Genomic DNA, 26,835 nt, shown 5'->3' with positions numbered 1-26,835 from the left:
TAGGAATCAGGGAGGTTAATTACCTTGCCTAAGATCACACAGTCAGTAAGTGCTGGAGCTAAGATGTAAACTTTATTCTGTCTTATTTCTATCTGTGTATTTTTTCTAAACTGTTTTCCTAAATTATGTATTTATTCTTAAGAACTTAAAGAGTCAGTGTCATATAATTATATAGATTCTCAACAAAATACAGGCATCACATCAAAGTGAGGAAAGCAACTTTCTAAGAATCAGGAAAGAAACCCTAATTCTAGGTCCTCCTCTTTCATCTATTTACTAAGCTATGTCCTAGAAAAATAATTTAAAAGGCAAGGCCTCAGGAACTTAAGATGAGTGGGTGGAGAAGGAGTGGGATGGGGAATTCAGTTTGGTCTTGATTATCTTTAGTATGTGTTATGGACTGAATGTGGCCTCCACAGATTCATGTTCTGAATCCTGACACCCAATGTGACAGTGTTTGGGGGTGGGGCCTTTCGGAGGTGAGTAAGTCATCAGGGCTGAGCCCTAATGAATGGAATTAGTGCCTTTACTAAAGAGGCTCCCAGAGATCTTTCCTGCCCCTACAGCCAAGTGAGAACGCAGTGAAAAGACTCCATCTATGAACCCGGAAGTGGGCTCCATCAAACACCAAATCTACCAGCATCTTAATCTTGAACTTCCCAGCCTCTAAATTGTGAGAAATAAATTTCTGTTGTTTATAAGCTACCTAGTCTCTGGTATTTTGTTATAGCAGCCCAAACAAACTAATACAGTATAACTTTCAAAAATTAAATTGTTTCTATAATTCCATATTCCTAAAAATAATAGATTAACAAATTTATTATCATTCTAAGAGCATAACCAGAACCTAGATTTCTAATTTTCAATCCAAAGTATGCTTTTGCCCTATTATCTCTAATATTTTGAATCACTGCTTCATTGTCATTTCAAGAGACATATGACCCTCTTACATACAAATCGGGGTGAGAAGGAAGGTACTATACCAACAATAAATGTAAATGATATAAGGATATTTCCCACATCCTCCCAAATTATTAATTACATGTAAATAGGATACATAAACGTCTTTGTGATAAAACTTGAAGCCTAATTTTAAAAATTTCCTCACTGACTAAAGAAAGTTCAAATTAATGGTTTTCTTCCTTATTCAGAAAAAAACTTTTAAATTCAAAAAGCTAAACCAACTATAATTTTTTTTTAAAACTTTTAGCCAACTTAAACAGCCTTTGACTCTGTGGGCTACAGAATACACCATACTGAGAAAGGGAGGCAACTGTGGAAGCTCTGATCAATATCAAGAAATAAGAGAAAAACAAATACCGTATACTAACACATATATATGGAATCTAAAAAAAAAATTGGTTCTAATGAACCTAGGGGCAGGACAGGAATAAAGACGCAGACACAGAGAATGGACTTGAGGACACGGGGAGGGGGAAGGGTAAGCTGGGACGAACTGAAAGAGTGGCATGTACTTATATATACTACCAAGTGTAAAACAGACAGCTAGTGGGAAGCAGCCGCATAGCACAGGGAGATCAGCTCGGTGCTTTGTGACCACCTAGAGGGGTGGGATAGGGAAGGTGGGAGGGAGATGCAAGAGGGAGGAGATATGGGGATATATGTATACGTATAGCTGATTCACTTTGTTATAAAGCAGAAACTAACACACCATTGTAAAGCAATTATACTCCAATAAAGATCTTAATACACACACACACACACACACACACACACACACACACACACACACACACACACCAAGAAATAATGCCATCAGTACTTTAGTGCCAAGTGGCTTTTTATTTTCTTTCCTTAAAAAGAAAATAAAATATATAAAGGAGAAATTTTTCCCTTATTTCTTCAACAAAAGTTCTTTTGAAATATGAAACTTGGTCTTTCTTTAGAGGGAAAAAACTATGAAGCCAAAAAGAATGAATATTTCTTAGTTAAAAAAAAAAACAGTGTGTAGTTTATAGTCCTTATTCAAGGACTACACATTTTTCAAGGCTCAAGTCACCCTGTTATGCCAGCTGTAGGATTTGCTAATTCAAAAGACACACATAAGTATTTTACAATTCTTTCTTGCATTCAATTACCTTTGTTTTTTAATTCAACATCAGGGTTTCTGACTAAATCATTACAAGTTTTGTTGATTGGCTATGACTCACAACTGAACAATCACTGGTTGATATTATTTTGAACTGTCTCTTGGAGTCAGCATTTCATTTAAGGTATTATTTGAAAATTATCCAATTGTCAAAATCCAGAAGATAATACATTTTTACTAATGGCACAGCTTGGGAAAATACACTCAAAAATGGTACCATGTGGGCTTCCCTGGTGGCGCAGTGGTTGAGAGTCCGCCTGCTGATGCAGGGGACGCGGGTTTGTGCCCCGGTCCGGGAAGATCCCACATGCCGCGGAGCAGCTGGGCCCGTGAGCCATGGCCGCTGAGCCTGCGCGTCGGGAGCCTGTGCTCCGCAACGGGAGAGGCCACAGCAGTGAGAGGCCCGCGTACTGCAATAAAAAAATAATAAAAATTTAAAAAAATGGTACCATGTGAAATTAAATTGTAAAAATAATTAGGGTCAGCTAAGATGATTTACCACTGAATACACAGAATCTAGAAAATCAGAGTTAAATAGACAAAATTATTTTAAAATAATCTAAAATGATTTATATTCCATCCTATGCCATTTATACAATGCCAAGATGTTGTCTGAAATTTAAGCAATATTTTGAGTTTCCCAGAGAAACTCAAAATAACTGGTCTGAGTTTTCTCTAAATTGACTCTTAAAACAATAGATTTTAACATGAATTTGTGGCTACATAAACACAGCCTAACTCTTTCAAAAATGAAGTTATTTTTATACTGGTAATTATAACATTATACTTTTAAGAGCTTTACACTTACTCAAAAAACCATACAGACTTCCAATGAACTTTTGCAGAATATCATAATTTGATCAATCAAGATATTTAAAAACATAGGGTAAAAAAGGGAAATTTTTTAAATGCTCACCTTCAATTTATTTCATAGGTCACTGTTATACCATCTAATAAGATAATTAAAAACATGCAAGCAGCTGGTACTACAGCTAAACAGATTAATGTAATAGTCTGTAGTCATATGTGCTGGCAAGGGGCTCGCCTCTTTGGAGAGGAGAAGGTCAGCTGCCCTTGGGAAGAGGAGGGGGGATGGGGAGAGAACACTCCTACCACGTGGCCCTGTGCTACAGTCACTAACTTAAACATCCACTGCAAACTGTTCATCGGCAAACTACTTCTCTGCTTTCATACCCTCAGTTTGAAAGGGTCTCAGTTTTAATGGTGAAATAAGAAACAGAGAAAGCTCATTTAATCTAACAGAAAACATTAACACTAGTTTTAAAAAGCACAAGGTATACTGCATAAACCAGTAATATCTTCTCAATTCTTCTAATCTTTCCATTTTACCACATCACCTGCAAATTAGGTGGGAGATAAACAATTAAATTTTAACAGAAACTTCCAAAACAAGATCTAGCTATTACCCAGGCACCATATAATCATCATACTGGTGCCTTAGGAGTTAAATGCAGCTGCACTCTATCTGAATCAAAGAAGCAAACCACAAGAGACACAAATCCAAAGTGAAACCTCCCAGCCTCTGAAAAACAAATCTATGAGCCTTAGGCACATAAAGCTATAGATACGGTCCATTGATTGTAAATTTCAAACTTTGTCAAAATTCCAAAAATCCACCTCTGAATTTATACTCATAATAAAACATCTTCTTATCTCTACTATGTGTACAAATGTGTTATACAAAGGCAACCTGGAATATACAGCAGAGACAGAGTATCAAGCCTCAGGTTAAGCTTGTTCTTAGCCTCCTTTCTGCTAAAAAACAAAAGTTACTTTCCTGTAAGACACTTTGTTTTTAAATCTTCCTTTTGGTGTGTCTACATTAGCGCACTGTAAAAATATTCTACAATACCAGAAGATTAACAATGATGACAATGATGAGGATGACGTGGACTGGAAGATAAAAGCAGCTAATATTTATTCAGCATCTGCCACACAACATTAGCCCATTAACTCCTTGTAACAAATGTGTTTTATTATTCCCACATTCAAGGTGAGGAAACTGAGCCAAAGACTTGTCCAAAGTCTCCATTTGGAGTCAGGATACGAACCAACTCGCTATGTTTAGATATTATTAATAAACAAAAACCAAAACAACAACAACAAAAAAAGAGACTGTGCCCTCTTATAACTGACCATCTGAGACCACAATAATATAAACAAATAATGGAAAGAATATAGACTTAGGTGACCAATTCAAGACTGAATTGGAAAGTTAATAAAACCTTGGCACATGCTATAAAAGGGTACACACGTGGAAGGTTAAGTGAACACTAAGGCAGCAAAGTTGCCAGTTCACATGAGGTAAGCACAAAGAATTAATAATATTAATGCGTGATTTTGCATTTAGATTTTCAAAAGGCTTTATCTCATACAGTCCTATCTCGATCTTTAAAACAGTTGTGAGAAGGAAGCAGGTCAGACATTATAATGTCCATTCTATAGATAAAAAATTAGAGCTAATCATTATCCCAAGGCACAGCATATATAGTTTGAGTATCCTAGTACTAGGCTGACAGCCAGAATTATCTGCGAAGAAAGGTCAGGATTTCTGAGGTGGTTTAAAACACAAAGGTAGACTTGTTAGGCTAAAGGATATTTGACGGTTGGAACATTCACATTTTTCCAATAACCTATTTCTACTTGCTTTAAAAGAGCTCCGATAGTAATGGAAAAATAATTTTCATTTTCAAAAGTAAATTTTATTGACAATTCTGTTGCCATTTTAGTGTGATTTTGCAACAATTCCTAGGTTTTATCAGTTAACCTGATATGAAAATATACCCTAGAGCTGTGCTTCTATGAATTCTTCATTTAACCCAAGTGTCAAATTCACAAGTAAGCTCGTTATATTGTAAGAGCTATTGCCTACTCGGTAGCAAAATATTCATTTCACACCTTAAATACTATAATACTATTTAATAACAGCACTGGCCTGCCAACTATTAAAAGCTCATTTTTATACACTGTACTACCTGAGCTTTTTATCTTGCCTTTTTACTTACAACAATAAATTAATATCTTAACATTACAACACTGACAGGCATTGATTAAAACTATATTAGTTAACAACATTAGTATTTACTGTGCAAAGTTGCATTAGGAGTTCATCTTCAAAGTACAATTATCATTCAATAATACTAAGATACTTTAATCTTCAAACTACTCAAGAACAAAATACCAGATAACGCTGTGCCTTCATATTAACACATTTCTCTTAACTTGCTGTCCATTAGTTACTATAATTAGCTAACTACAAATGTAGGTATGAAGTATAATTCACCAATGAAATTGATATATACATATGGGTTTTCCTGCCTTTGAAATACATCTTTATTTTCCTTTTGTCTTGGATTTTTCTAAACTGTATTTACATCTAATACTGATATTTCCACCATGGATTTCACACATATTATCATCCTAGCATTCCTCAGTTACATGACAAACATGAGTATTTATTTAAATATCTTTTATAGAGAGTTCCCTGGTGGTCTAGTGGTCAGGATTCTGCACTTTCACTGCTGTGGCCCAGGTTCAATCCCTGGTCGGGGAACTGAAATCCTATAAGCTGTGCAGCATGGCCATAAATAAATAAATAAATATATTTTATATTCATTTTTTTTTTTTTTTTTTTTTGGTGTGATCAACATGTTCAGATAGAGCATTCTACCTATTATATAATATGTCAACTTCCAAACTTTATATTACACTTCAGCACTAAAAGAAGGTTCTGGAGAACTCCAACATTTATAAGGTAGGATGGGTACAGAGAAAATATAATGACAACACGTGAGCTTTTACTGCTGTTATAATACGCTTCTAGAACACCATGGGAACATAAGCCTTCTGTAGTATCCGTGACACTTGAATGACTGATTATTTATAAAGACCCCGACTGGTATAAAATAAAGATGCCAAGCATCTCAATTACCACCTCATTTCTGGGATTCATAAACAAACTGTAAAAACTTTCACAATTACCACACTTTTATTAAGTGCTTCCTGAATATAAGGCCCTACTCTAGATGTTAAAAGCTTGCCTGGGATCTGAAGAAACAAATGACACCATTTCCAGCTAGGTATACAGAATATGTGTTCAAGAAAAAGATAAAGATTCTCAGCATAAATTCCATACTTATTATAGAAAAGAAGGAATTATAGCTTAATATTCAAATGAGTTTCCAAGTGTACAGTGGTTCTTGCATATATTTTATAGCATCAACACACAAGTATCGGAACTTATTAACCCTAAGGACAATGTACTCCAATTAAAGTACTTCTTCAAGAATCTGCATTGCTACCTATAATGCCAAAATGTATTATTACTCAATCTCTACTTTTTATTCCCCAAAAGAAAACAACCTAGTTCTTACATCACTTTGGTTCAGTATATGAATTTTCAAATATTACTGGAAATACATTAATCTTTCTTCTTCCTAGGTTTCCCTGTTAAGAAGATACAAAATATATAAACATTTACTCAAGCAAATTCAAGTTATAAAGAGAATATTAACAAATAACTAGATAAGATGCATGTTTCCTTAATTGCTGTATCCTTTTTAAAAATTGTTAATTGAGATGTAACTGCCCTGTTTGCTGAAGAGCCAAACGGGATGGTAACAAACAGCACTTAATGTAACCACAGATTATATTTTATACTCTCTGAGATGCTCACAAGCAGTACACTCTGTATTAGCAGGAAACTTAAACAAAGGAAGCCTTTAGTACTGTAAGAGATATACTGGAAAAACAAAAACAAAAGTGGATTATATTGAAGCTTAATATTACATATGCATATTCATTCTAACCATCCTACTCTAGGATAACGACAGATATCCACAATAAGTCCATCTACTCAAGAACTAAGAATGCTACATTTTTCAATTACTCAATAAGTCTGCAGGACAATTGTATACCACAATATCCTTCACATTTGTCAGATTTTTTAGAACCCTGTAAGATTAGATACCTTGTAATATTATATATCTACGCATTCATCACCTACCTATAGGAATTAAAAGTTCCATCAGAGTCTAGAGTAGAACTTGTTCTTCTTCCATTTTGATTTGAATCTCCTGGAAAAAAAAATTAAAAATACTGAGATTATGAAACGAGTATTTCAGTTGAAAAGCTACTGTGTGACAGCTCCACGCAGTTATTGAGTCAAAACAACAAATATCCCCTTATCCCTCCCCCAAATATCTTTTGTAATCAGAGTCCTTTAAACAAAAAATTCATTTTGATGTTAAAATATAGACTAACACCACCACTCCTAACTTGGACAGGAATACTACAGAAGTAATTGCAAACAGGAACAAATGAAGTATAATACAGCCATCTTCTGCTTATGATTCACAGACAAAACCAAAATTTATACACCATTAATCACAAACTAATGATTATAAACAAAGGGCAACTTTTTATTAGTGTCCTGTCTACTGGCAGAGTCAAAAGAGAGCAGGCAGACAGCAGACTTGGAATACCCTCCCCCGGCCCACCTCACCCCCTGGCCCCCCAGTCCTCCACTCTCCCGGAATCTGGTCTGCAGAGAGGGAGAACAGAAAGCTGAGAGGTGGTGATCAAGAATGCATTCTATAAAGATGCAGACCTACTAGAGAATGGACTTGAGGACACGGGGAGGGGGAAGGGTATGCTGCGATGAAGTGAGAGAGTGGCATGGACATATATACACTACCAAATGTAAAATAGATAGCTAGTGGGAAGCAGCCGCATAGCACAGGGAGATCAGCTCCGTGCTTTGTGACCACCTAGAGGGGTGGGATAGGGAGGGTGGGAGGGAGGAAGACGCAAGAGGGCAGAGATATGGGGACACATGTATATGTATAATTGATTCACTTTGTTATACAGCAGAAACTAACACACCATTGTAAAGCAGTTATACTCCAATAAAAATGTTAAAAAAAAAAAAAAAAAAGAATGCATTCTAAGGAGCTTTTAATACATCTTAACAGTCTTCCCCAAACTTTATGTTTTAACTGTGGGCAAAAGTTCAGCAGTTTAAAAAAATTAAAAAACAACAACATCAAACGGTATCTCTGCCTCATGTAGTAATATCAAACTTTTAGGGGAAAAAAACAATTCCTCTCAAGCATATTCATAAAATCAGATTAGAACAAATTCATACCTATCAGTTTAGAGATCACAGAATAAGAATAAATTTGCTAAAGAAGTTTAAACAAATGCTTGCCAATGACATAATATAAAATACACATTCTTACTCACAGAAGATTAATTTTAGCTTAAAATTTAAAATATATACTTAAAAGTAGTTTTTAGGAAACCATAGCTACTACTATTAAATATACCATTTATTCTTAGAAACAAATTAAATAGACCACAATCTGATTACATTTTATACACCTAATTCCTATAATGCAACTTTCAAACATCAGGTTATATTCACTTTTAAGATATTTACAGCTTAATAATTTAAATGATTTATTCAATTGTTGTTTATACTTTCACTCCACTTAGACCACGGGAGATTATCACAGTGGTCCTGGTTAAGTCAAATAGTAATTACAGAGCTTTCAGTTTAGAGGCAAGATTATTTTAAATTACTCAATATAGCACTTAAGGTACCACACATATATGATTATGTTGCTCATTAATGGTTATTGAAAGCAAAAGTGTAATTTTAATGATAGCTACCTATTTTTCTTTGCACATTTTATAGCTGACTGACTACTCAAAAATGTTGGTTCTCTTCAAAATCTTTGCAGCTGCACCCAAAGTGTTTAGAAGAATGAGAATTGGTCTGAGCTCACTTACTGAACTTTTAAGTCTAATCTTTTTTTCAAAATACACTTTCAGGTTTTGGGGGTTTCTTTTCATTAAACAAAAACCCTAAAATGGATTACAGCATTTGAAAATGTTGCCAAATTTTATAGAAGAAAATAATCCAAAACACTTAAATGTTTAAGATCAATCTAGTTGAGTACTCTGTTAATTCTTTGAAGACATGGGTACTGTAAGATGACTCATGCAACATACTTCATTTGCTTTTTAAAAAAATTAATGGTATTATCATAAATAAACTAAAAAGATTTAAGGAAAATTAGTCTCTCCCTGTCTTGCTAAATGAAAATTTCCTACAACACATGTTATTTAACAGCTTGCAGACATTTCCTGTAAAACGTTCCACAATCAGCACAGAATAAGTACTACATCATACATTTAAAATATAAGCTTTCTTTGTCTTTAAAACTAAAGATCATGATTACTTAAATACATAAAATCTCACCAATGGAATATTTCTTGCCCTCTGCTTATATTTATCATAATAAATAATATAAAATACTTCAAATAATTAAGAGATTTTCAAGTTTTTTAAACACCAAAGTTTTATCATCAAAATACATCACAAAAGTTTTCATTTTATACCTGTATGGAAATGAATATATCACATTAAATATAACCCTCAAAGGACTGTAATAAGGAAAAACAGCAGCTTTTCTTTCTCAGAAACATACCAAATAAGGAGTACAGTTGTTTCTCACAACAATATTAGAGAAAAGATTTCAGAGTTTGCTGTATGGGAAAAAGGCTATAAAGTTTTGAAGTGGGAAAAACTGCTTTGTTCCTTCAGTCCTCTAGATGAAATTAATTATAGCAAATGTTTATGAAAACATCTGTTCCTTACAGTTATAAATTCTTAATTTTAGTATGGACGATTCCAGACTCTTACTTTGGAAGGTAACTGACAACTGAAAGGTTTACCAAGGAACAGACAGAATTTGTAATTCTGGAAAATGGTATATACAGTGTGCTATACCTGGTAGAGATTTTCATTTGTGTGAAACACTTGGAGGGGCTTAAAACTGGTAACCATGAGAGATCAAAGACAAACAGAAAGGCTCATTTTTCATTTAAGCTGTTATACAACAAAAACATATCTGTATCACAAGAAAAGACCAACTAAGAATTAAAAACAAATCCTACTTCACTATCAACCTAATTTGGAGGTAAGTATAACAAAGTATTAATTTTATCAGGACTTTAGTAAGTCTAATGCCAATACAGCCATGGGAAAGCATATGTAGTGTTCCTCAAAAATAACAACAGAGGGTGCAAGAGAGTTTAATATGATGTTTTTAGTTGCTGTTCTGATTCCTGAACTAAGTTGTCAGGTAGCTGTAACTGTAACAAGGATACATAGGTTGTTTTCAGACTTTCCCTCTCTCTCTCTCCCAAACAAACACACAAACACACGCGCACACACACACACGCACACACGCAAAAATACATTTTTAAAGTAATCTCACACAAAGGCCTTTAAAAACCAAACAGCACAAATACTTAAATATGTTAACAGAGTTCCTTTCATTTGCTTGAAAAGTAATTTAACAATAGAGTAAATTTTAAAAATACGATTGTGACTTTAAAGGTATTCCAATATTTAATGTAAACTAAGCCAGTAAAATAAAATGGATGTGTTTACTGAGTAAATCTTACATAAATACATAAATTATAAACAATATATAACCTACGAATTTTGTATGTCGCTATATGCATGTGTAAGACTGTACAACATATATATTTGTAGGAATGGTTCATCAATTATCGGTGACCATTACAGTTTGAAATTTACATAACACCTTCATTTCTCATTAATTGGTAACTTTGTGAAATGAGTTCATAACATTCATAATTAAAATAAGTTGGCTGATTTGAAAAAATATGCTCATAGTTACATTGTTTTTAATGAGAATACAAAGAGCATAGTATTTTCCATTAGTAATTCCTAACATATATGTATCTAACTTATTAAAACAATAATATGTATAACGGTGACTTAAATAGGATAAATTAAATTTGGACTCCTTTTCTAGCTTTTACTGTAGTCATGTTTAGCTAAGAGCATTTACAGTATCTATCTGTGCACTGTTGAAACCATGCTGAACAAAGGTTTACAGTAGATTTCCAGAGTGCTTTTTATGCACAAATATCTGCTTTATAAGGGGGGATGAAGATTTTAAACGAGGCTAGGTTAAAAACAACCAGAATAATGCTGTAAGTAAGCACACCTACTCAACTGTGCCTTCTTCAGTTTACATGTAAAAAAAATCAAGTTTTAGAGGATCACATGGTACTAAGTATGAATTCTGAAAAATATTACATAAGTTTTAAAAAGGCTGATCTCTGAATTGTTAGAGAAATGTCATCATGTATGTGTGATGAATTATTAATAGTAAGGGGAAAATACTTGGTTCAAACTTAAGTTGAAAGCCAACTTAAGGGTAGCCACATTTTAGTTGTGATAGGATAATATGGCATAAATGAATAGGGTAAACACCTAAAACCTTGTGTGTCTTTTAAATGAATGAGGATTACTACTGAAATGTTTCAGTTAAATCTGAAATTCCATTCAAAGTGAAAGATTCAAAAAAAATCTATAAATTACGCATATTCATGCATTGACACAGTTAAGGCAAAGCATAATAACTCAGCATCATCAATGAAAACAGTAGCCGCAAAGGATATTACCTCATTTCAGGAATGAGGTAAACAACAGGCTCTGTAGGCTAACTATTTATGCTAAAAATCTAGGACCACTCATTAGGTTTAAGAGCCAGTGCTCAAGTAAATACAGGAAATTTGTTATTTAATAATTTTCCATTTTCTCTATCATTGTTAATTTATCTACATTCTAATGATTTAATGGCCATATTTAGTTCTCTACATAATATTTTCAAATTATTAACTTACATAATGAAACTCAGATGTAAAACAAATACATAGGAACTATTTTAAATAAATAACATTTCAAGTGCACAATTTTAATTTAAGAAGATAATACTTCTGCTATTCTTGTTAAATATTGAACAGAATTCTTTTTAAAAAGAAAGCAGAATGACATCAGCAGAGTGGCAGAAGATCCAACTCCAAGTTCTCATCCTCCCACAGAAACGTCGAAAAACTAGAACTGTCGGAACCAACTTTGTAATGACTCTGAAAAACAGTCAAAGATTTACAAGAACCAAGTGAACAATGAGACAAGAAAAAGGCAATTGGAAAGCTCTGTGGGGTTTTTACTTGCCTGTTCTACCATCTCCCTAGATCAGCACAGTCTTGAAGAAGTAAGCTAGTTCCCAGTGTAAGTAAGAAAGAAGTAAGCTAGTTCCCAGGAGAATAGTACCTGGTTCTGGAGGGAGCAGAGAAGACCATATTTTCAAAGTATTGTGTAAATCAATTCTAACTTGTTAGGAGCTACCTGAAGAACTGACATAAGATGTTCATCTCTTTTGCATCTAAGTAAAAAAAAGGGGAAAAAAATGGTGGGCTTTGCCCTTGTACCCACTGCAAGTCAAATTAAGAGCCAGCGGATGCCTGGGGCAAAAGAATACAATCAAAACATAAAACAGACCACCTAAGGCCTGGGAGAAAAAGCTAGCAGAGAGTTTCTTTGAGAAATTAGGACATTCAAAAGCACCTGGGTATGCAGGGGAATGCAGAACACTATGCACATACCCAGGGCAAGATGCATAATGACACAGAAACTGAGAAAACCATTAAGTTTCCACCTGAAGCTGACCACTAGGAAGAATGCAAGCCTGGCTAAATGATGAAGGATTGCTGCAGCAGAGACAATCTGAAAAGATAAGCAGAGGTTCAGGGTTTTGTTGCTCTTCTTAGCTCCTGGCATTCAGAATATCTCTGTTAAAATCCTAGCTGAACACAACCTAAGAAATAAAGACTTCAATGACTATGTATGTCAAACAATAAGTCTTTGCAAAAATAAAAAATATTTCAGGAGACTAAGTAAACAAATGGACTGAAATGGTCTTCAAGAATATAGAAAATAACAAACCCACGAGAAGGGGAGAATCTGATTTCTGGAGTAAACAATATAATATTTAAATATCAAGTTGTCAAAAACAACAAAATCTTGAAGCATACAAAGAAACAGGAAGCATGGCTCGTCAAAGGAATGAAAATAAATTGACAGAAACTATCCTTCAGAAATAACTGGATTAGAAAAAGATTTTGAAACAACTGTCTTAAGGATGTTCAAAGAGCAAAAGGAAAACATAGACCAAAAAAGGAAAGAAATCATGTAGAGAATAAATCAACAAAATGACATCAATAGAGAGGGAGAAATAATAAAAGGAAACAGAATTTCTGGAACTGAAAAATGCAATAACTGAATTGAAAAATTCACTTGAGGGGCTCAACCACAGGTGTGAGCAGGCAAAACACAAAAATAACAAAGCTGAACGTATGACAATTGACATTATGGAGTCTGAGGAGCAAAAACAGGAAAAAAGTGAAGAAAAGTGAGCATACCCTAAGAAACCTGTATGACACCATCACTCACAGCAACATATGCATTATGAGAGTCTGAGAAATAGAAGAAAGAGGCAGAAAGAATATTTGAAGAAATAATGGCCAAAAACTTCCGAAATTTGATGAAAGACAAATATCTACAAATCCAAGAAGTTCAATTAACTCTAGGTAGGATTAACTCAGAGACTCACACCAAGACACATTATAAGCAAACTGTTCTAAGACAAAAACAAAGAGAGAATCCTGAAAGATACAACAGAAAATTACTTTGTCACAACAGAGAATCCTCAGTAAGATTGACAGATGATTTCTCATCAGAAAACAGGCAGGCCAAAAGAGTGGGATGATATGTATATATAGATATGTATCTATCTATATCTATATATAAAGTGCTTTAAAAAAAGGCTATCAACCAAGAATTTTATATCTAGCAAAATATTCCTTTGAAAATGTGTGAGAAGTTAAGACATTCCTAGAAACACAAAAGCTGAAACTAGACATACCATAAAAGAAAGGCTAATGGCAGTCTTTCAGGTTGAAAGGAAAGAATACCACACAATAACTCAAAGCCATGGGAAGAAATAAAGATCTCTGGTAAAGGTGAATATGTGAGCAAACATAAAGCCAGCCTTGTTATATTTAAGGTTTGTGATGCCACCCTTTGTTTCCTACAGGATATAAAAACAAATGGATAAAAATAATTATAAGTTAATACAACTGAGCAACAATGTATAAAAATGTAACTTATGACACAACATTAAAAGGGAAAAAGAGCAGTATAGGAGCACATATTTTGTATGCTATAAAATTAAGTTTGGTTATCGACTTGAAGTAGATTGTTAAAAATTTAGGATTTAAATTTTATCATTTAATCCCTATGATAACCACAAAGAAGAGATCTAAAATTTACACAACAGGAATGAGAAGGGATCCAAAATGGTCACTACAGAACAAAAACAGAAAAACACAACCAAACACAAGAAAAAGCAGTAATGGAGGAAATGAGGAGAAATAAGGTATAAAACATATAGAAAACAACAGCATCATGGCAGAAGTCAATTCTTTCTTATCAGTAGTTAACTTAAATGTAAATGGATTAAAGTTTCAATCAAAAGGCAGAGATCAGGGCTTCCCTGGTGGCGCAGTGGTTGAGAATCCGCCTGCCGATGCAGGGGATGCGGGTTCGTGCCCCGGTCCGGGAAGATCGCACATGCCGCAGAGTGGCTGGGCCCGTGAGCCATGGCCACTGAGCCTGCACGTCCAGAGCCTCTGCTCTGCAATGGGAGAGGCCACAACAGTGAGAGGCCTGTGTACCGCCAAAAAAAAAAAGGCAGAGATCAGCAAAAATGGATTAAAAAAAAAAACCATGATGCAACTGTATTTTGTCTACAAGAGACTCATTTAAGAACCAAAGTAAAAGTATGGAAAAGAAAATAACCAAAAAAAGAGATACTTGGCTATACCAATATTAGACAAAATAGACTTTAAGTCAAAAACTGCTACAACAAAGAAGGATATTATATATTGATAAAGGGGGCAAACCATGAAGAAGATATAACAATTACAAACATATGCACCAAACAATAGAACATGAAAATATATGAAGCAAACATTGACAGAATTGAAGGGAGGAACAGACAGTTCTACAATGAAAATTGACAGAATGTCTAGACAGAAGATCAGTAAGGAAACAGAGGACTCAAACAAGATTGTAAACCAAGTAGACCTAACAGACATAAAACACTAGCCAACAACAGAATATACAATCTTCTCAAGTGCACATGGAACACTGTCCAGGACATACCATATGTTAAGCCATAAAACAAGTCTCGATATATTTAAAAAGACTGAAATCATACAAAGTATCTTTTCTGACTACAAAGGAACAAAGCTAGAAGTCAATTACTGAAGGAAAATGGGAAAATTCTCAAGTATAGTAAATGCAAATATGTGTGTCTATAGATGGAAAGACAGAAAAACAGGTAAGTATGTACGTAGGGTCTGTATGAACACACAGTGGTTGTAAATTTTAAGAAAAAAAAAAATGCTGATGATGATCTTTGATTAAACTTTATAGTAATTTCCAGGAAAGAAAACACTTAACGCATTGGTAAAATTAAACTACCCTGTTCAATTTAATGAAATTATAAAGTAGAGGTATTAGAGCCTCATGATTAAAAGCTAAGGCTCAGGCAAGACAGACCTGAGTACGTGCTCCACCATTTACTTTCCCTCTGACTTAACTGTTCAATATTTCAGTTTCCTCATCTGTAAAATGAAGATAACAGTTTCTACCACAAAGTGTGGTTATGAAGATTAGATAAGTGCAAATAAAGAGCTTAGTATAGCATGTAGCACAATGTAAGTTCCTTGATAAATGTTAGCTATTAATTTATGAATGTTTTAATCAGTGTATGTGTTTAAAATACTGTACCCAGTAAAGGAATAAAAGTAGAAGTCTATTGGTGCTATGTAAAGAGAATAAACTTATTCATAATTTAAATAACTGAAAATTGTAACTCTTCTTAGCAATTAAAAGGCATTATTTCTACATTGCTTTTTTTTTTTTTTTTGGCCCACACTGCGCGGCTTGTGTGAGTTTAGTTCCCCAACCAGGGATCAAACAGGGGCCCCTGGCAGTGAGAGCATGGAGTCCTAACCACTGGACAGCCAGGGAATTCCCTAAAAAGCACTATTTCTAATAAAATTTATAATTAACGAAAGTTTATTCCATGAATTATACAACTCTGTGCAAGATTTGTGGTATACTTTAATATCCTTTCTGATGATGATATCAAACATTGAATATTATATAAAGAAAGCGAGCGGGAAAATAGTAAAATTAAATAAAATCAGAGCCTTGAAATATAAAGCTATCTAATCCATGAGCTGAATATATATGTTTCGTGGTATTGATAAAATGTAGATAAAGAACTAAAACTACAGTCAATCTAGTAATAAACTAAAACTATCACATATAGGATAGTATACAATATTACACATGCATCAGAATAAAACAAGCCTTAAGAAGAATTCATTAAGGATTCTGAGACTGAATGGAAACAAGGTCTAATTCCAAAAATAATCACAAATATAACTACCCAACTTAAGTTCACAAATGCAAATATTTCTATTTATTTTCATTGTCATTACTGGACATATTGCTGTCTCTCCAGGCATTCCATAGACTTAAAGCTGCTTGATGTCTCAGAAAAAAAAAAAAGCAGACCAGGAATCAATCAAGTAAAGAGAATTCCAATGCAAAATTAACCTCTCTGGGTCCTACCATCCACATCTACAACAGAGAAGGGCAGGACCAGATCAGACCAAGTTCATGAACATGCTGATCATCCAAATCACCTGGGGACAGGTATTTAGGGTGTGTGTGTGTGTGCGTGTGCACGCATGTGGCGTGCTTGTGGGAGAGAAAGAGATTGAAAAAAAGGATGAGATTGAGACAACCGTGGGTGTGGTCCAGGATCCTCTACTTTTAAAGGGTTTCCTAGATTTTTGTGATGATCCAAAAGTCTTTCCTAGTACGAAACGATAAACTTCTACTGTGCTAAAAGTGACAGTCTCTTTGTAGAAGGCAATTTAATTTGCCCCAGACAGGGAAAGTGCCTCATGTATCATCATTTACTATGAGCTATCAATGAGGCACAAGATTTGGTCACATCTTCCAGCAGTAGTAGAGGACTGTTTTGAGCTATGCCAATTCTGCACATTATCCTATATGATCAGTTGCATGTACTGATTATTGGGGGAGGGTGCACAATGGAGCTGCCCAGCAGAACACTGCTATTGGCCTGTGTGGTCCTCCTGTGGACCACCTGGGCTTCAAAAGCACCTTCCTACGAAAGAGTTACATAAGGCCAATGCTATAATTTAGACAATTACAAATAAGTAGATAAACAGCAAAATAGATTTTAAAAAGAGCTTCCTTAGAAGTAAATGTTTTGACAAAGAATATTTGAAAATATTACTCCAAGTTTAAAACTTGGAGAAAAAGTATCAAGGCCAAAGACGATTATTATATAGTTTGCCCTTTGCTACAATTTTCCTTAACAAAAATACAAATAATGACTTGGTTTAAATTTTGACTGACATTTTTAGATTTTCTACTAGTCTTACACAAGTTTCAATGAAATACCCCCCAACCACAAAAACAACAAACAAACAAAAACACACAGTAGCTTTTCAAAGATAATCTAACTAAGACCTAGGGAATTCTAAACCTGACATCAAATTACATGTTCAGTGCCTAAATAACATAGCAGAAGTCATATACATATTATCTGCTAGATAAAAGAGTACATCTGCTATTGAAATCCTATTTCATTTTCTATAAATCTTTCAAACAATATTAATTATTCTTTTCTTCAGTGTATAAAAAAAGGAAGTATCTTTTTCTACAAAACAGATTCCTTTGAGCAATTCTCATTTTCACTACTGATTATAATCAACGCTAGAACCTTTAAGATTGTTTGACATCAAGGGGACATAAAATGTAAAGACACCATTAACCTCAAGTACTTAACTTTGGATAGTTAATATCAGATATCCCCCTTTTTGGTATAAAAAACTAAAGTGGGACTATTTGAAGGATATAAATTACCATCCATGAACTAGGGTAAATCATTCTATTAATGTCTTTTAAATGACAGCTAACTGAACAAGGCCTTATATCAAAGATCTACTTAAAAAGCATAAAGGGGGTTTTAACTATAAAGTCCCAAAGCTCAGATGAAGAACCAAGGGTAAATATTCTCAAACCTATCTTTAGTTTTAAAAACAATTTACTAAACTAATTACCTTAAATATAGTAATCTAAAATTCTCAAAATATCAAAAATTTTCAAGTGTTTACCATTTCCTTCAAATAAAAAAATTTGAAAAATATTTTAATTGATCTATAAAAATGTTTTATTTCACAAAATATTTTTGTTTTGACATTAAAGAACTATACTAAAATACAATTTTTAAAGAAAAATTCTAAATATACAAACTGATTTCTATTTATCATTTTATGATAAAGTCTAATTTATTTATTAGTGGAGATGATTTTTTAAACCTAATAATAACTAGTTTTAAAATGGTGACACCTGGGCTTCCCTGGTGGCGCAGTGGTTGAGAATCTGCCTGCCAATGCAGACGACACAGGTTCGAGCCCTGGTCTGGGAAGATCCCACATGCCATGGAGCAACTGGGCCCGTGAGCCACAATTACTGAGCCTGCGCGTCTGGAGCCTGTGCTCCGCAACAACAGAGGCCGCGATAGTGAGAGGCCTGCGCACCGCGATGAAGAGTGACCCCCACTTGCCACAACTAGAGAAAAGCCCATGCACAGAAATGAAGACCCAACACAGCCATAAATAAATAAATTAATTAATTAATTAATTAAAAAAAAAAAAAAAATGGTGACACCTTTAAATTTGCTAGTAAATGTGTAACATACTAAATTCAACTATCCTTGTAGAGTATTAAAAATATCATTCAAAGTAGTTATTTATTGATCACTTTATCTAAACTAACAAATAGTTACCTAGACAAATGGTAAATGCGCCTAATTAATAAATGCATTTGTGTACTAATTCAAACTTCTAGTCATGCACCTGGATCACATGATAGCTTTTCTACTTTTAAAAATTCTTTCAACAATCACCAGTTAAGCACCTCCTATGTTTTAGTACTAGTGATACAGTGTAAAACAAAGGTCAAAACCCATCCCTGACATCCTGGAATTTGTTGAAAGTTCAGCAGAGAAAGACAGTCAAATCAATGTACAATGACAACTTTCAAAACTGTTACAGAATAAAGTCACACAGCCTACTGTAAAATAACATATGAGAGAGGAGGAGGTCCCTGGCCCAAAGGAGCATGGAGAGCACCCCACTTGGGATCTGCATGCGCCAAGAGTCTTTAAAGGTCACGCTAAGAATTTTGGTCCAGATGAACAGGAAGTCAGTGAAAGAGGGTTTAAGCAGAAGTAGAACCATGATGAAGCCTTTTAAAAGATCACTTGAACTAGGGAGGAAGCAATTAGAGTGCAGGTGTAGGGGGAAGAGTGGATGGAGCAAGACTAAGAAGGCTGCATACTCCAAGGTGAAAAATGATGACAGAACAGTCATATTGATGATACTGTTTTCATATGATCTTAGGTACAGTAATTTACCATTTTTAAAACTCATTGCTATTATTTGCTGTGAGGCTACTACGTGCCAGGCACTGTTCTTGGACATGGAAGTACCATAGTGAACAAAACAGAACCAAGTGTGTGTGTGGGTGCAGGGGGAAAAAAACCAAGAAAATAAATTTTATAACAAATAAATTCAGATAATCATAAAAGCTTAAAAACAAAATACAACAGATTAATGTGACATCCAGTGACTGGGAGAGGGTGTTCTCTGCAGGGAGAGGTAATATCCAATGAGATTCTAGTTATAAGGGAAAAATTAGCCATGCAAGGGACGTACAGCAGAAGCTGGCTTTTAGAAAAGATAAAGAAAAAAAAAAAGGCCATGGTGGCTGGAAGGCTAGGAGTAGAGTAGCATGAGATGAGATCTGTGTGACAAGGAGGGGCCAGAGAACTTGGGGTTTTATAGGAAGGAAGTCTAGATTTTACACGTATAATGAGAAGCCATCATAAAGTTTCAAAATGATGAAAAAGATTACCTACTTCAGGTTTGGAAATCATTATTTTAGCTGCTATGTGAAAATTAGATTGAACAGGGAGGGGCAAGACGGAGGCTAAGAGATCAGTTGGGATCTGGATCAGAGAGACAATTGTATACTTAATTTTAAGATAGTCTAAATGAGGATTTGAAAATTGAAATCCTTTAAAATAATTTGAAATTATTTCCATGGTGGAAAAATAAATAATTGTGTTCCTAATATTTTATTTCCATATACAACTATCTGAATTTGATTATTAATAAATTTATTTATTTTTATATGCTGCTTTCTATATAGATTAGTAATTAATCTGGTTTCTAAATAAGACTGACATCTGAATCACAAAAAAAAAAAAAGAGAGAGAGAGAAAAGAAACAGTAAAATAGCACATTATAGATTATTAATAGGATTTCCAATACCATCCAACAAGGAGGACCACTGCAAGCCTCTCTCTCCCACTGATTACAACTAAAAACTCTGGGCAAAGTACAAAAAGCAACTTCTTGAGGAATCTGAATAGTAAATAATAGCAGACACACTGGATAGCAGAGTCAAAGATACAGTGGTGGTGAGTGTTCTGTTTGGTTTTTGTTTTTCCTCCTTTTATATCCTAACTTTGAGCTCAAGTCAGGCTGAATCTGAGAACTAAATGCCGGGGTATGAAGAGCAAAAACTCCAATCCCATTTTTCTGGGACTGGGAAAAGAATCTTTTCCCCGTTGTTCACTTCCAACCTTACTACAAAACCAAGACTAATCATAGAACTATACTGCCACCATGGGTGGGTGACAGCAGTGGGGAAGAAAGCTATCTTTCATAATAGAAAACTAGGAAAATGGGGCCTCTGTTGTGTGAACATTGAGTGGGGAATCCCCATTATGTTTTCTTTCTCTTCCTCTTATCAATTTGCCACGAAAGCAGGCCCATTCACGTGGATCTGTATGACAGCACAAGAGGCAAAAGCTCTGATAAAACAAGCCAGAGAATGTACAGTTAGTCTCAAAAAGAAAGCCTTGGACAAGGGGATTCTCTAATTCAGTGTATGAACTGACACAAACCCTGGGTTCACCCCTAAGATGTATATGTTCAAAACGTACTCAAAACACAGCAAAAGCTGTGAGAACTGACCTATGATATAAACCATCGCCAAAGTCCCAGATTAAAACCCCAAGAGTCACATACAAGGTGCAGACTCAAAAAGCATAGAAAGGACTTTGAAAACTGAACTGACACTGGAACTAACACCCACAGAAAGTGAACTGGAATTTGTAGGTTGAACCTAATTGCAATGACTGCCGGTGAAAAGAAAAGGAAAAGAAAGCAAAAAGGAAAGAAAGAAGGAGAGGGGAAAGAAAAGAGAGAGACAGGAAAGGAAAGATTCCTCCAGTGGATTCAATGAGATCTAGAGTTTCAAAGCAAAATACTCAAAATGTTCAGGATACAATATAAAATTACTTGATACACCCAAGAATCAGGAAAATCTGGCCAACTCTTAAGGTATAATACAATCAACACACATCAACCCTGAGATGACCCAAATGTAGGAATCAACAAAGATTTGAAGAAGCCATTATCACTTTTCTCCAAGAACCAATAGTGCACACTCTTGAAATGAATGGAAAGACAGAACTTCACAGTATGAAAAAAACACTATTAAAAAAAATCAAATTAAACTGTTAAAGCTATAAAGTACAGTATGTGAAATAAAAAAAAAAATATTTCACTAGGTGCACTCAGTAACAACATGGAGTTGACAGAGGAACAAGTCAGTGAACTAGAAGGTAGATCAAAGTAAGTTATAGAATCTGAAGAAGTGAAAGATAAAAGAAAAAAATAGGGACTTCCCTGGTGGCACAGTGGTTAAGAATCTGCCTGCCAATGCAGGGGACATGGGCTCAATCCCTGGTCAGGGAAGACCCCCACATGCCATGGAGCAACTAAGCCCGTGTGCCACAGCTACTGAGCCTGTGCTCTAGAGCCCGTGAGCCACAACTACTGAGCCCACGAGCCACAACTATTGAGCCCACATACCGCAACTACTGAAGCCTGCGCACTCTAGGGCCTACGTGCCACAACTACTGAGCCCACGTGCTGCAACTACTGAAGCCTGTGTGCCTAGAGCCCATGTTCCACAAGAGAAGTCACCTCAATGAGAAGCCCATGCATGCGAAGAGTAGCCCCCGCTTGCTGCAGCTAGAGAAAGCCTGTGCACAGCAACGAAGACCCAATGCAGCCAAAAAAAAATTAGAAAGTAAGAAATAAATAAAATAAAATGAACAGAACCTCAGGGAACTGTGGGGCAACACAAACTCCTGGTAAATTTTTGACATTAAACCATTTTAAAAAACATTATCAGAATCATATTATATAAATTATCACTATAACTATCTTTCATTAGTTGTATTCAAATATAGTTTCATCATAAAGAATGCAAAGATTATCTAAATAAAAAGTGAGATTATAATAGAATAAGGAAATTAATTTGATCCATTCTAGAATTCACTTATCTTTCATTTCTTGGATATATTTTATTTTTCCATTGTAAAAGAAATACATATATTATACATTAAAAACTTGTACATTGGGAATAAATTATTCAGACAAAACTAACCAAATAAAAAAAAGAAAACGATTTTGAAAAAAGAAAGAAAAAAAAGAGAAAAGGAAAACCAACCTACAATATAATTACATGGCAAAAATATTTTTCTGTCTTCTATAAAATTAAAAACACACTACATAAACAACTTTGGGTTCTATTATTTCATGTATTTTAAGTATAAGAATATCTGCCATGTTATTTTAAAAGTGTTTTACAACAAAATTTTAAATGAGTGCATAATGCAGCTATTAATTAATGTTCTATAATTTATTTAACCAATATTCTATCAATATTTTCATATTTAAAATAGCTGTTCCTATATAACATTATAAGTATCGTGTATAAATCTTTCCCTGGCTGCCTTAAGATAAAAAAATAAATTGGTTTACTGAAAGGTACTTTTAAAATTATAAAATTAATAGAAATTGATAAAAATTACAAACATGATTATTATGGAAAACTTTCAAATGCAGAGTCATACAAGGAAGAAAATTAAAAGTCATACATAATTCCACTGCTGTTAGTATTCTGACATATTTCCTCAATTTTTAAAAGAAATTCACTATATATATTCTATAATTTGAATATAATAGTATGTTTTAATACTATCTTAAAATGACTTTCAATGGCTGCACAGAATTTTAAACAATAGCTGATCTTTATGGCATAGGCCAAAATAACTATAAACCACTAATAAATAAATATATTCCTACTGCTGTTCACCCTAAAGCATCCTATACAGAACTGTCCATGTAAGAAATAATTTGAAAGTCAATGCCTGAAAGATGAGCATCTGCATTTTGTGAACCTAGATTTAGTTATTAAAGAATACTGATTGTTCCCCCAAATCTATTTTCCCCTTTTCCTTGGGCATATGGCAACCCAGTTACAGAATACATTTCAGAGCTTCTTTATTCCTGGATGCAGCCCTGTATGCACAAGGGATAACGGAAAATTCTATTTCAACTGTTTAAAAATATCCTGATGTCTTCCTTTTTTTCCCATGGACTAGAACATGGGAAAAAAATAACCAAGGCTAATTCAAGCCCAAAGAGTAGCTATTACCTAAGAGATGAGAAGATGTCAAGTATTGGTAATGATGTGGAGAAACTACAGCCCTCATACATTGCTGGTAGGAATGTAAAACAATGCAGCCACTTCAGAAAAGAGTATGGCAATTTCATCAAAAGTTAAACATAAATTTAACATATGACCCAGCAATTCTTCTCCTAGGAATCTATCCAAGGGAAATGAATATATATGTCTACATGAAAATCTATGTTCAAATGTTTATAGCAGCATTGTTTGTAATAGCCCCAAATAAGAAATGATATAAATGTCTTTCAACCATTGAATAAATACAAAATGTGGTATATCCATACAATGAAATACTATTCAGCAATAAAAACGGAACAAAATATTGATATATGCTACAACGTGGTTGGACCCCAAAAACATTAAGTGAAATACGCCGGACACAATGACAGGTAATGACCCTCTTTACTCCTAATAATAATCCTTGTTCTGATGTCTACTTAGTCTAATATTAACAGTTACTGCGGCTTTCCTTTGTGTAGTGTTTTCATGGTATAACTTTCTGTATCCTTTTATTTTTGACATTTCTATCTCACTTGTACTAGTTTTCTATTATTGTTATAATACATTATCACAAGCTTAGCAGATTAAAACAACACAAATACATTATCTAACAGTTCTGTAGGTCAGAATTCTAAAACAGGTCCTCACTGAGCTAAAATTAAGGTGTGAGCAGGGCTGTGTATCTTATTGGAGGTTCTTGGGAAGAATCTGTTTCCTTGCTCATTCAGGTGTTCAGAGAATTCGGTTCCTCAACATATAACCATAAAAACATCTGCAAAATTCTTCTTGCCATGTAAGGTAACACATTCACAGGTTCTGGAGGTTAGGGTATAAAAATATTTGGGAGGGAGGCATTATTCAGCCTGCTACACCATTTTATTTAAAGTATCTTGGGACTTCCCTGGTGGTCCAGTGGCTAAGACTCTGCACTCCCAATGAAGGGGGCCTGGGTTCGATCCCTGGTCAGGGAACTAGATCCAGCATGCTGCAACCAAGAGCCTGCATGCTGCAACTAAAAGATCCTGCATGCCTCAACTAAAGATCCTGCATGCCTCCACTAAGACCTGGTGCAGCTAAATAAATAAAAATAAATAAATAAATATTAAAAAAAATTAAGTATCTCGTAGATAGCAAATAACTGCTTCTTTTTTTTTTAACATCTTTATTGGGATATAATTGCTTTACAATGGTGTGTTAGTTTCTGCTTTATAACAAAGTGAATCAGTTATACATATACATATGTTCCCATATCTCTTCCCTCTTGCATCTCCCTCCCTCCCACAGTCCCTGTCCCACCCCTCCAGGGGGTCACAAAGCACCCAGCCAATATCCCTGTGCCATGCGGCTGCTTCCCACTAGCTATCTACCTTACATTTGTTAGTGTATGTATGTCCATGCCTCTCTCTCGCCCTGTCACAGCTCACCCTTCCCCCTGCCCATATCCTCAAGTCCATTCTCCGGTAGGTCTGTGTCTTTATTCCTGTCTTACCCCTAGGTTCTTCATGACATTTTTTTTTCTTAAATTCCATATATATGTGTTAGCATACAGTATTTGTCTTTCTCTTTCTGACTTACTTCACTCTGTATGACAGACTCTAGATCCATCCACTTCACTACAAAACACTCAATTTCGTTTCTTCTTATGGCTGAGTAATATTCCATTGTGTATATGTGCCACACCTTCTTTATCCATTCATCCGATGATGGGCACTTAGGTTGTTTCCATCTCCGGGCTATTGTAAATAGAGCTGCAATGAACATTGTGGTACATGACTCTTTTTGCATTTTGGTTTTCTCAGGGTATATGCCCAGTAGTGGGATTGCTGGGTCATATGGTAGTTCTACTTGTAGTTTTTTAAGGAACCTCCATACTGTTCTCCATAGTGGCTGAACCAATTCACATTCCCAGCAGAAGTGCAAGAGTGTTCCCTCTACTCCACACCCTCTCCAGCATTTATTGTTTCTAGATTTTTTGATGATGGCCATTCTGACTGGTGTGAGGTGATATCTCATTGTAGTTTTGATTTGCATTTCTCTAATGATTAATGATGTTGAGCATTCTTTCATGTGTTTGTTGGCAGTCTGTATATCTTCTTTGGAGAAATGTCTATTTAGGTCTTCTGCCCACTTTTGGATTGGGTTGTTTGTTGTTTTGTTATTGAGCTACATGAGCTGCTTGTAAAGTTTGGAGATTAATCCTTTGTCAGTTGCTTCATTTGCAAATATTTTCTCCCATTCTGAGGGTTGTCTTTTGGTCTTGTTTATGGTTTCCTTTGCTGGGCAAAAGCTTTGCAGTTTCATTAGGTCCCATTTGTTTACTTTTGTTTTTATTTCCATTTCTCTAAGAGGTGGGTCAAAAAGGATATTGCTGTGATTTATGTCATGGAGTGTTCTGCCTATGTTTTCCTCTAAGAGTTTGAGAGTTTCTGGCCTTACATTTAGGTCTTTAATCCATTTTGAGCTTATTTTTGTGTATGGTGTTAGGGAGTGATCTAATCCCATACTTTTCCATGTACCTGTCCAGTTTTCCCAGCACCACTTATTGAAGAGGCTGTCCTTTCTCCACTGTACATTCCTGCCTCCTTTATCAAAGATAAGGTGACCATATGTGTGTGGGTTTATCTCTGGGCTTTCTATCCTGTTCCATTAATCTCTATTTCTGTTTTTGTGCCAGTACCATACTGTCTTGATTACTGTAGCTTTATAGTATAGTCTGAAGTTCAGGAAGCCTGATTCCTCCAGCTCCGTTTTTCGTTCACAAGATTGCTTTGGCTACTCGGGGTCTTTTGTGTTTCCATACATATTGTGAAAGCTTTTGTTCTAGTTCTGTGAAAAATACCAGTGGTAGTTTGATAGGGATTGCATTGAATCTGTAGATTGCTTTGGGAAGTAGAGTCATTTTCACAATGTTGATTCTTCCAATCCAAGAACATGGTATATCTCTCCATCTGTTTGTATCATCTTTAATTTCTTTCATCAGTGTCTTTTAATTTTCTGCATACAGGTCTTTTGTCTCCTTAGGTAGGTTTAT

The 26,835-nt window shown here is 34.8% G+C and overlaps 1 protein-coding gene and 1 non-coding gene across 2 annotated transcripts in view; one reads left to right on the top strand and one right to left on the bottom strand.

Moving 5' to 3' along the window:
- The window catches only part of TBC1D5 (TBC1 domain family member 5), a 358,157-nt gene that overhangs the window by 274,565 nt on the left and 56,757 nt on the right, over window positions 1-26,835 (bottom strand). Inside the window, exon 2 of the mRNA XM_007470644.1 lies at window positions 7,137-7,206. Coding sequence (XP_007470706.1) covers window positions 7,137-7,206 — 70 coding nt within the window. The remainder of the gene's footprint in view (window positions 1-7,136; window positions 7,207-26,835) is intronic.
- Window positions 5,613-5,684, top strand: TRNAE-UUC (transfer RNA glutamic acid (anticodon UUC)). Its single transcript has one exon. It is a non-coding gene; the product is annotated as a tRNA-Glu (tRNA).

Source organism: Lipotes vexillifer, unplaced genomic scaffold, assembly GCF_000442215.2.
Source record: "Lipotes vexillifer unplaced genomic scaffold, Lipotes_vexillifer_v1.1 scaffold418, whole genome shotgun sequence".
Classification (NCBI taxonomy): Eukaryota; Metazoa; Chordata; class Mammalia; order Artiodactyla; family Lipotidae; genus Lipotes; species Lipotes vexillifer.
Note: the sequence above shows the minus strand (reverse complement) of the source record. Positions and strands in the feature narration are given on the sequence as shown.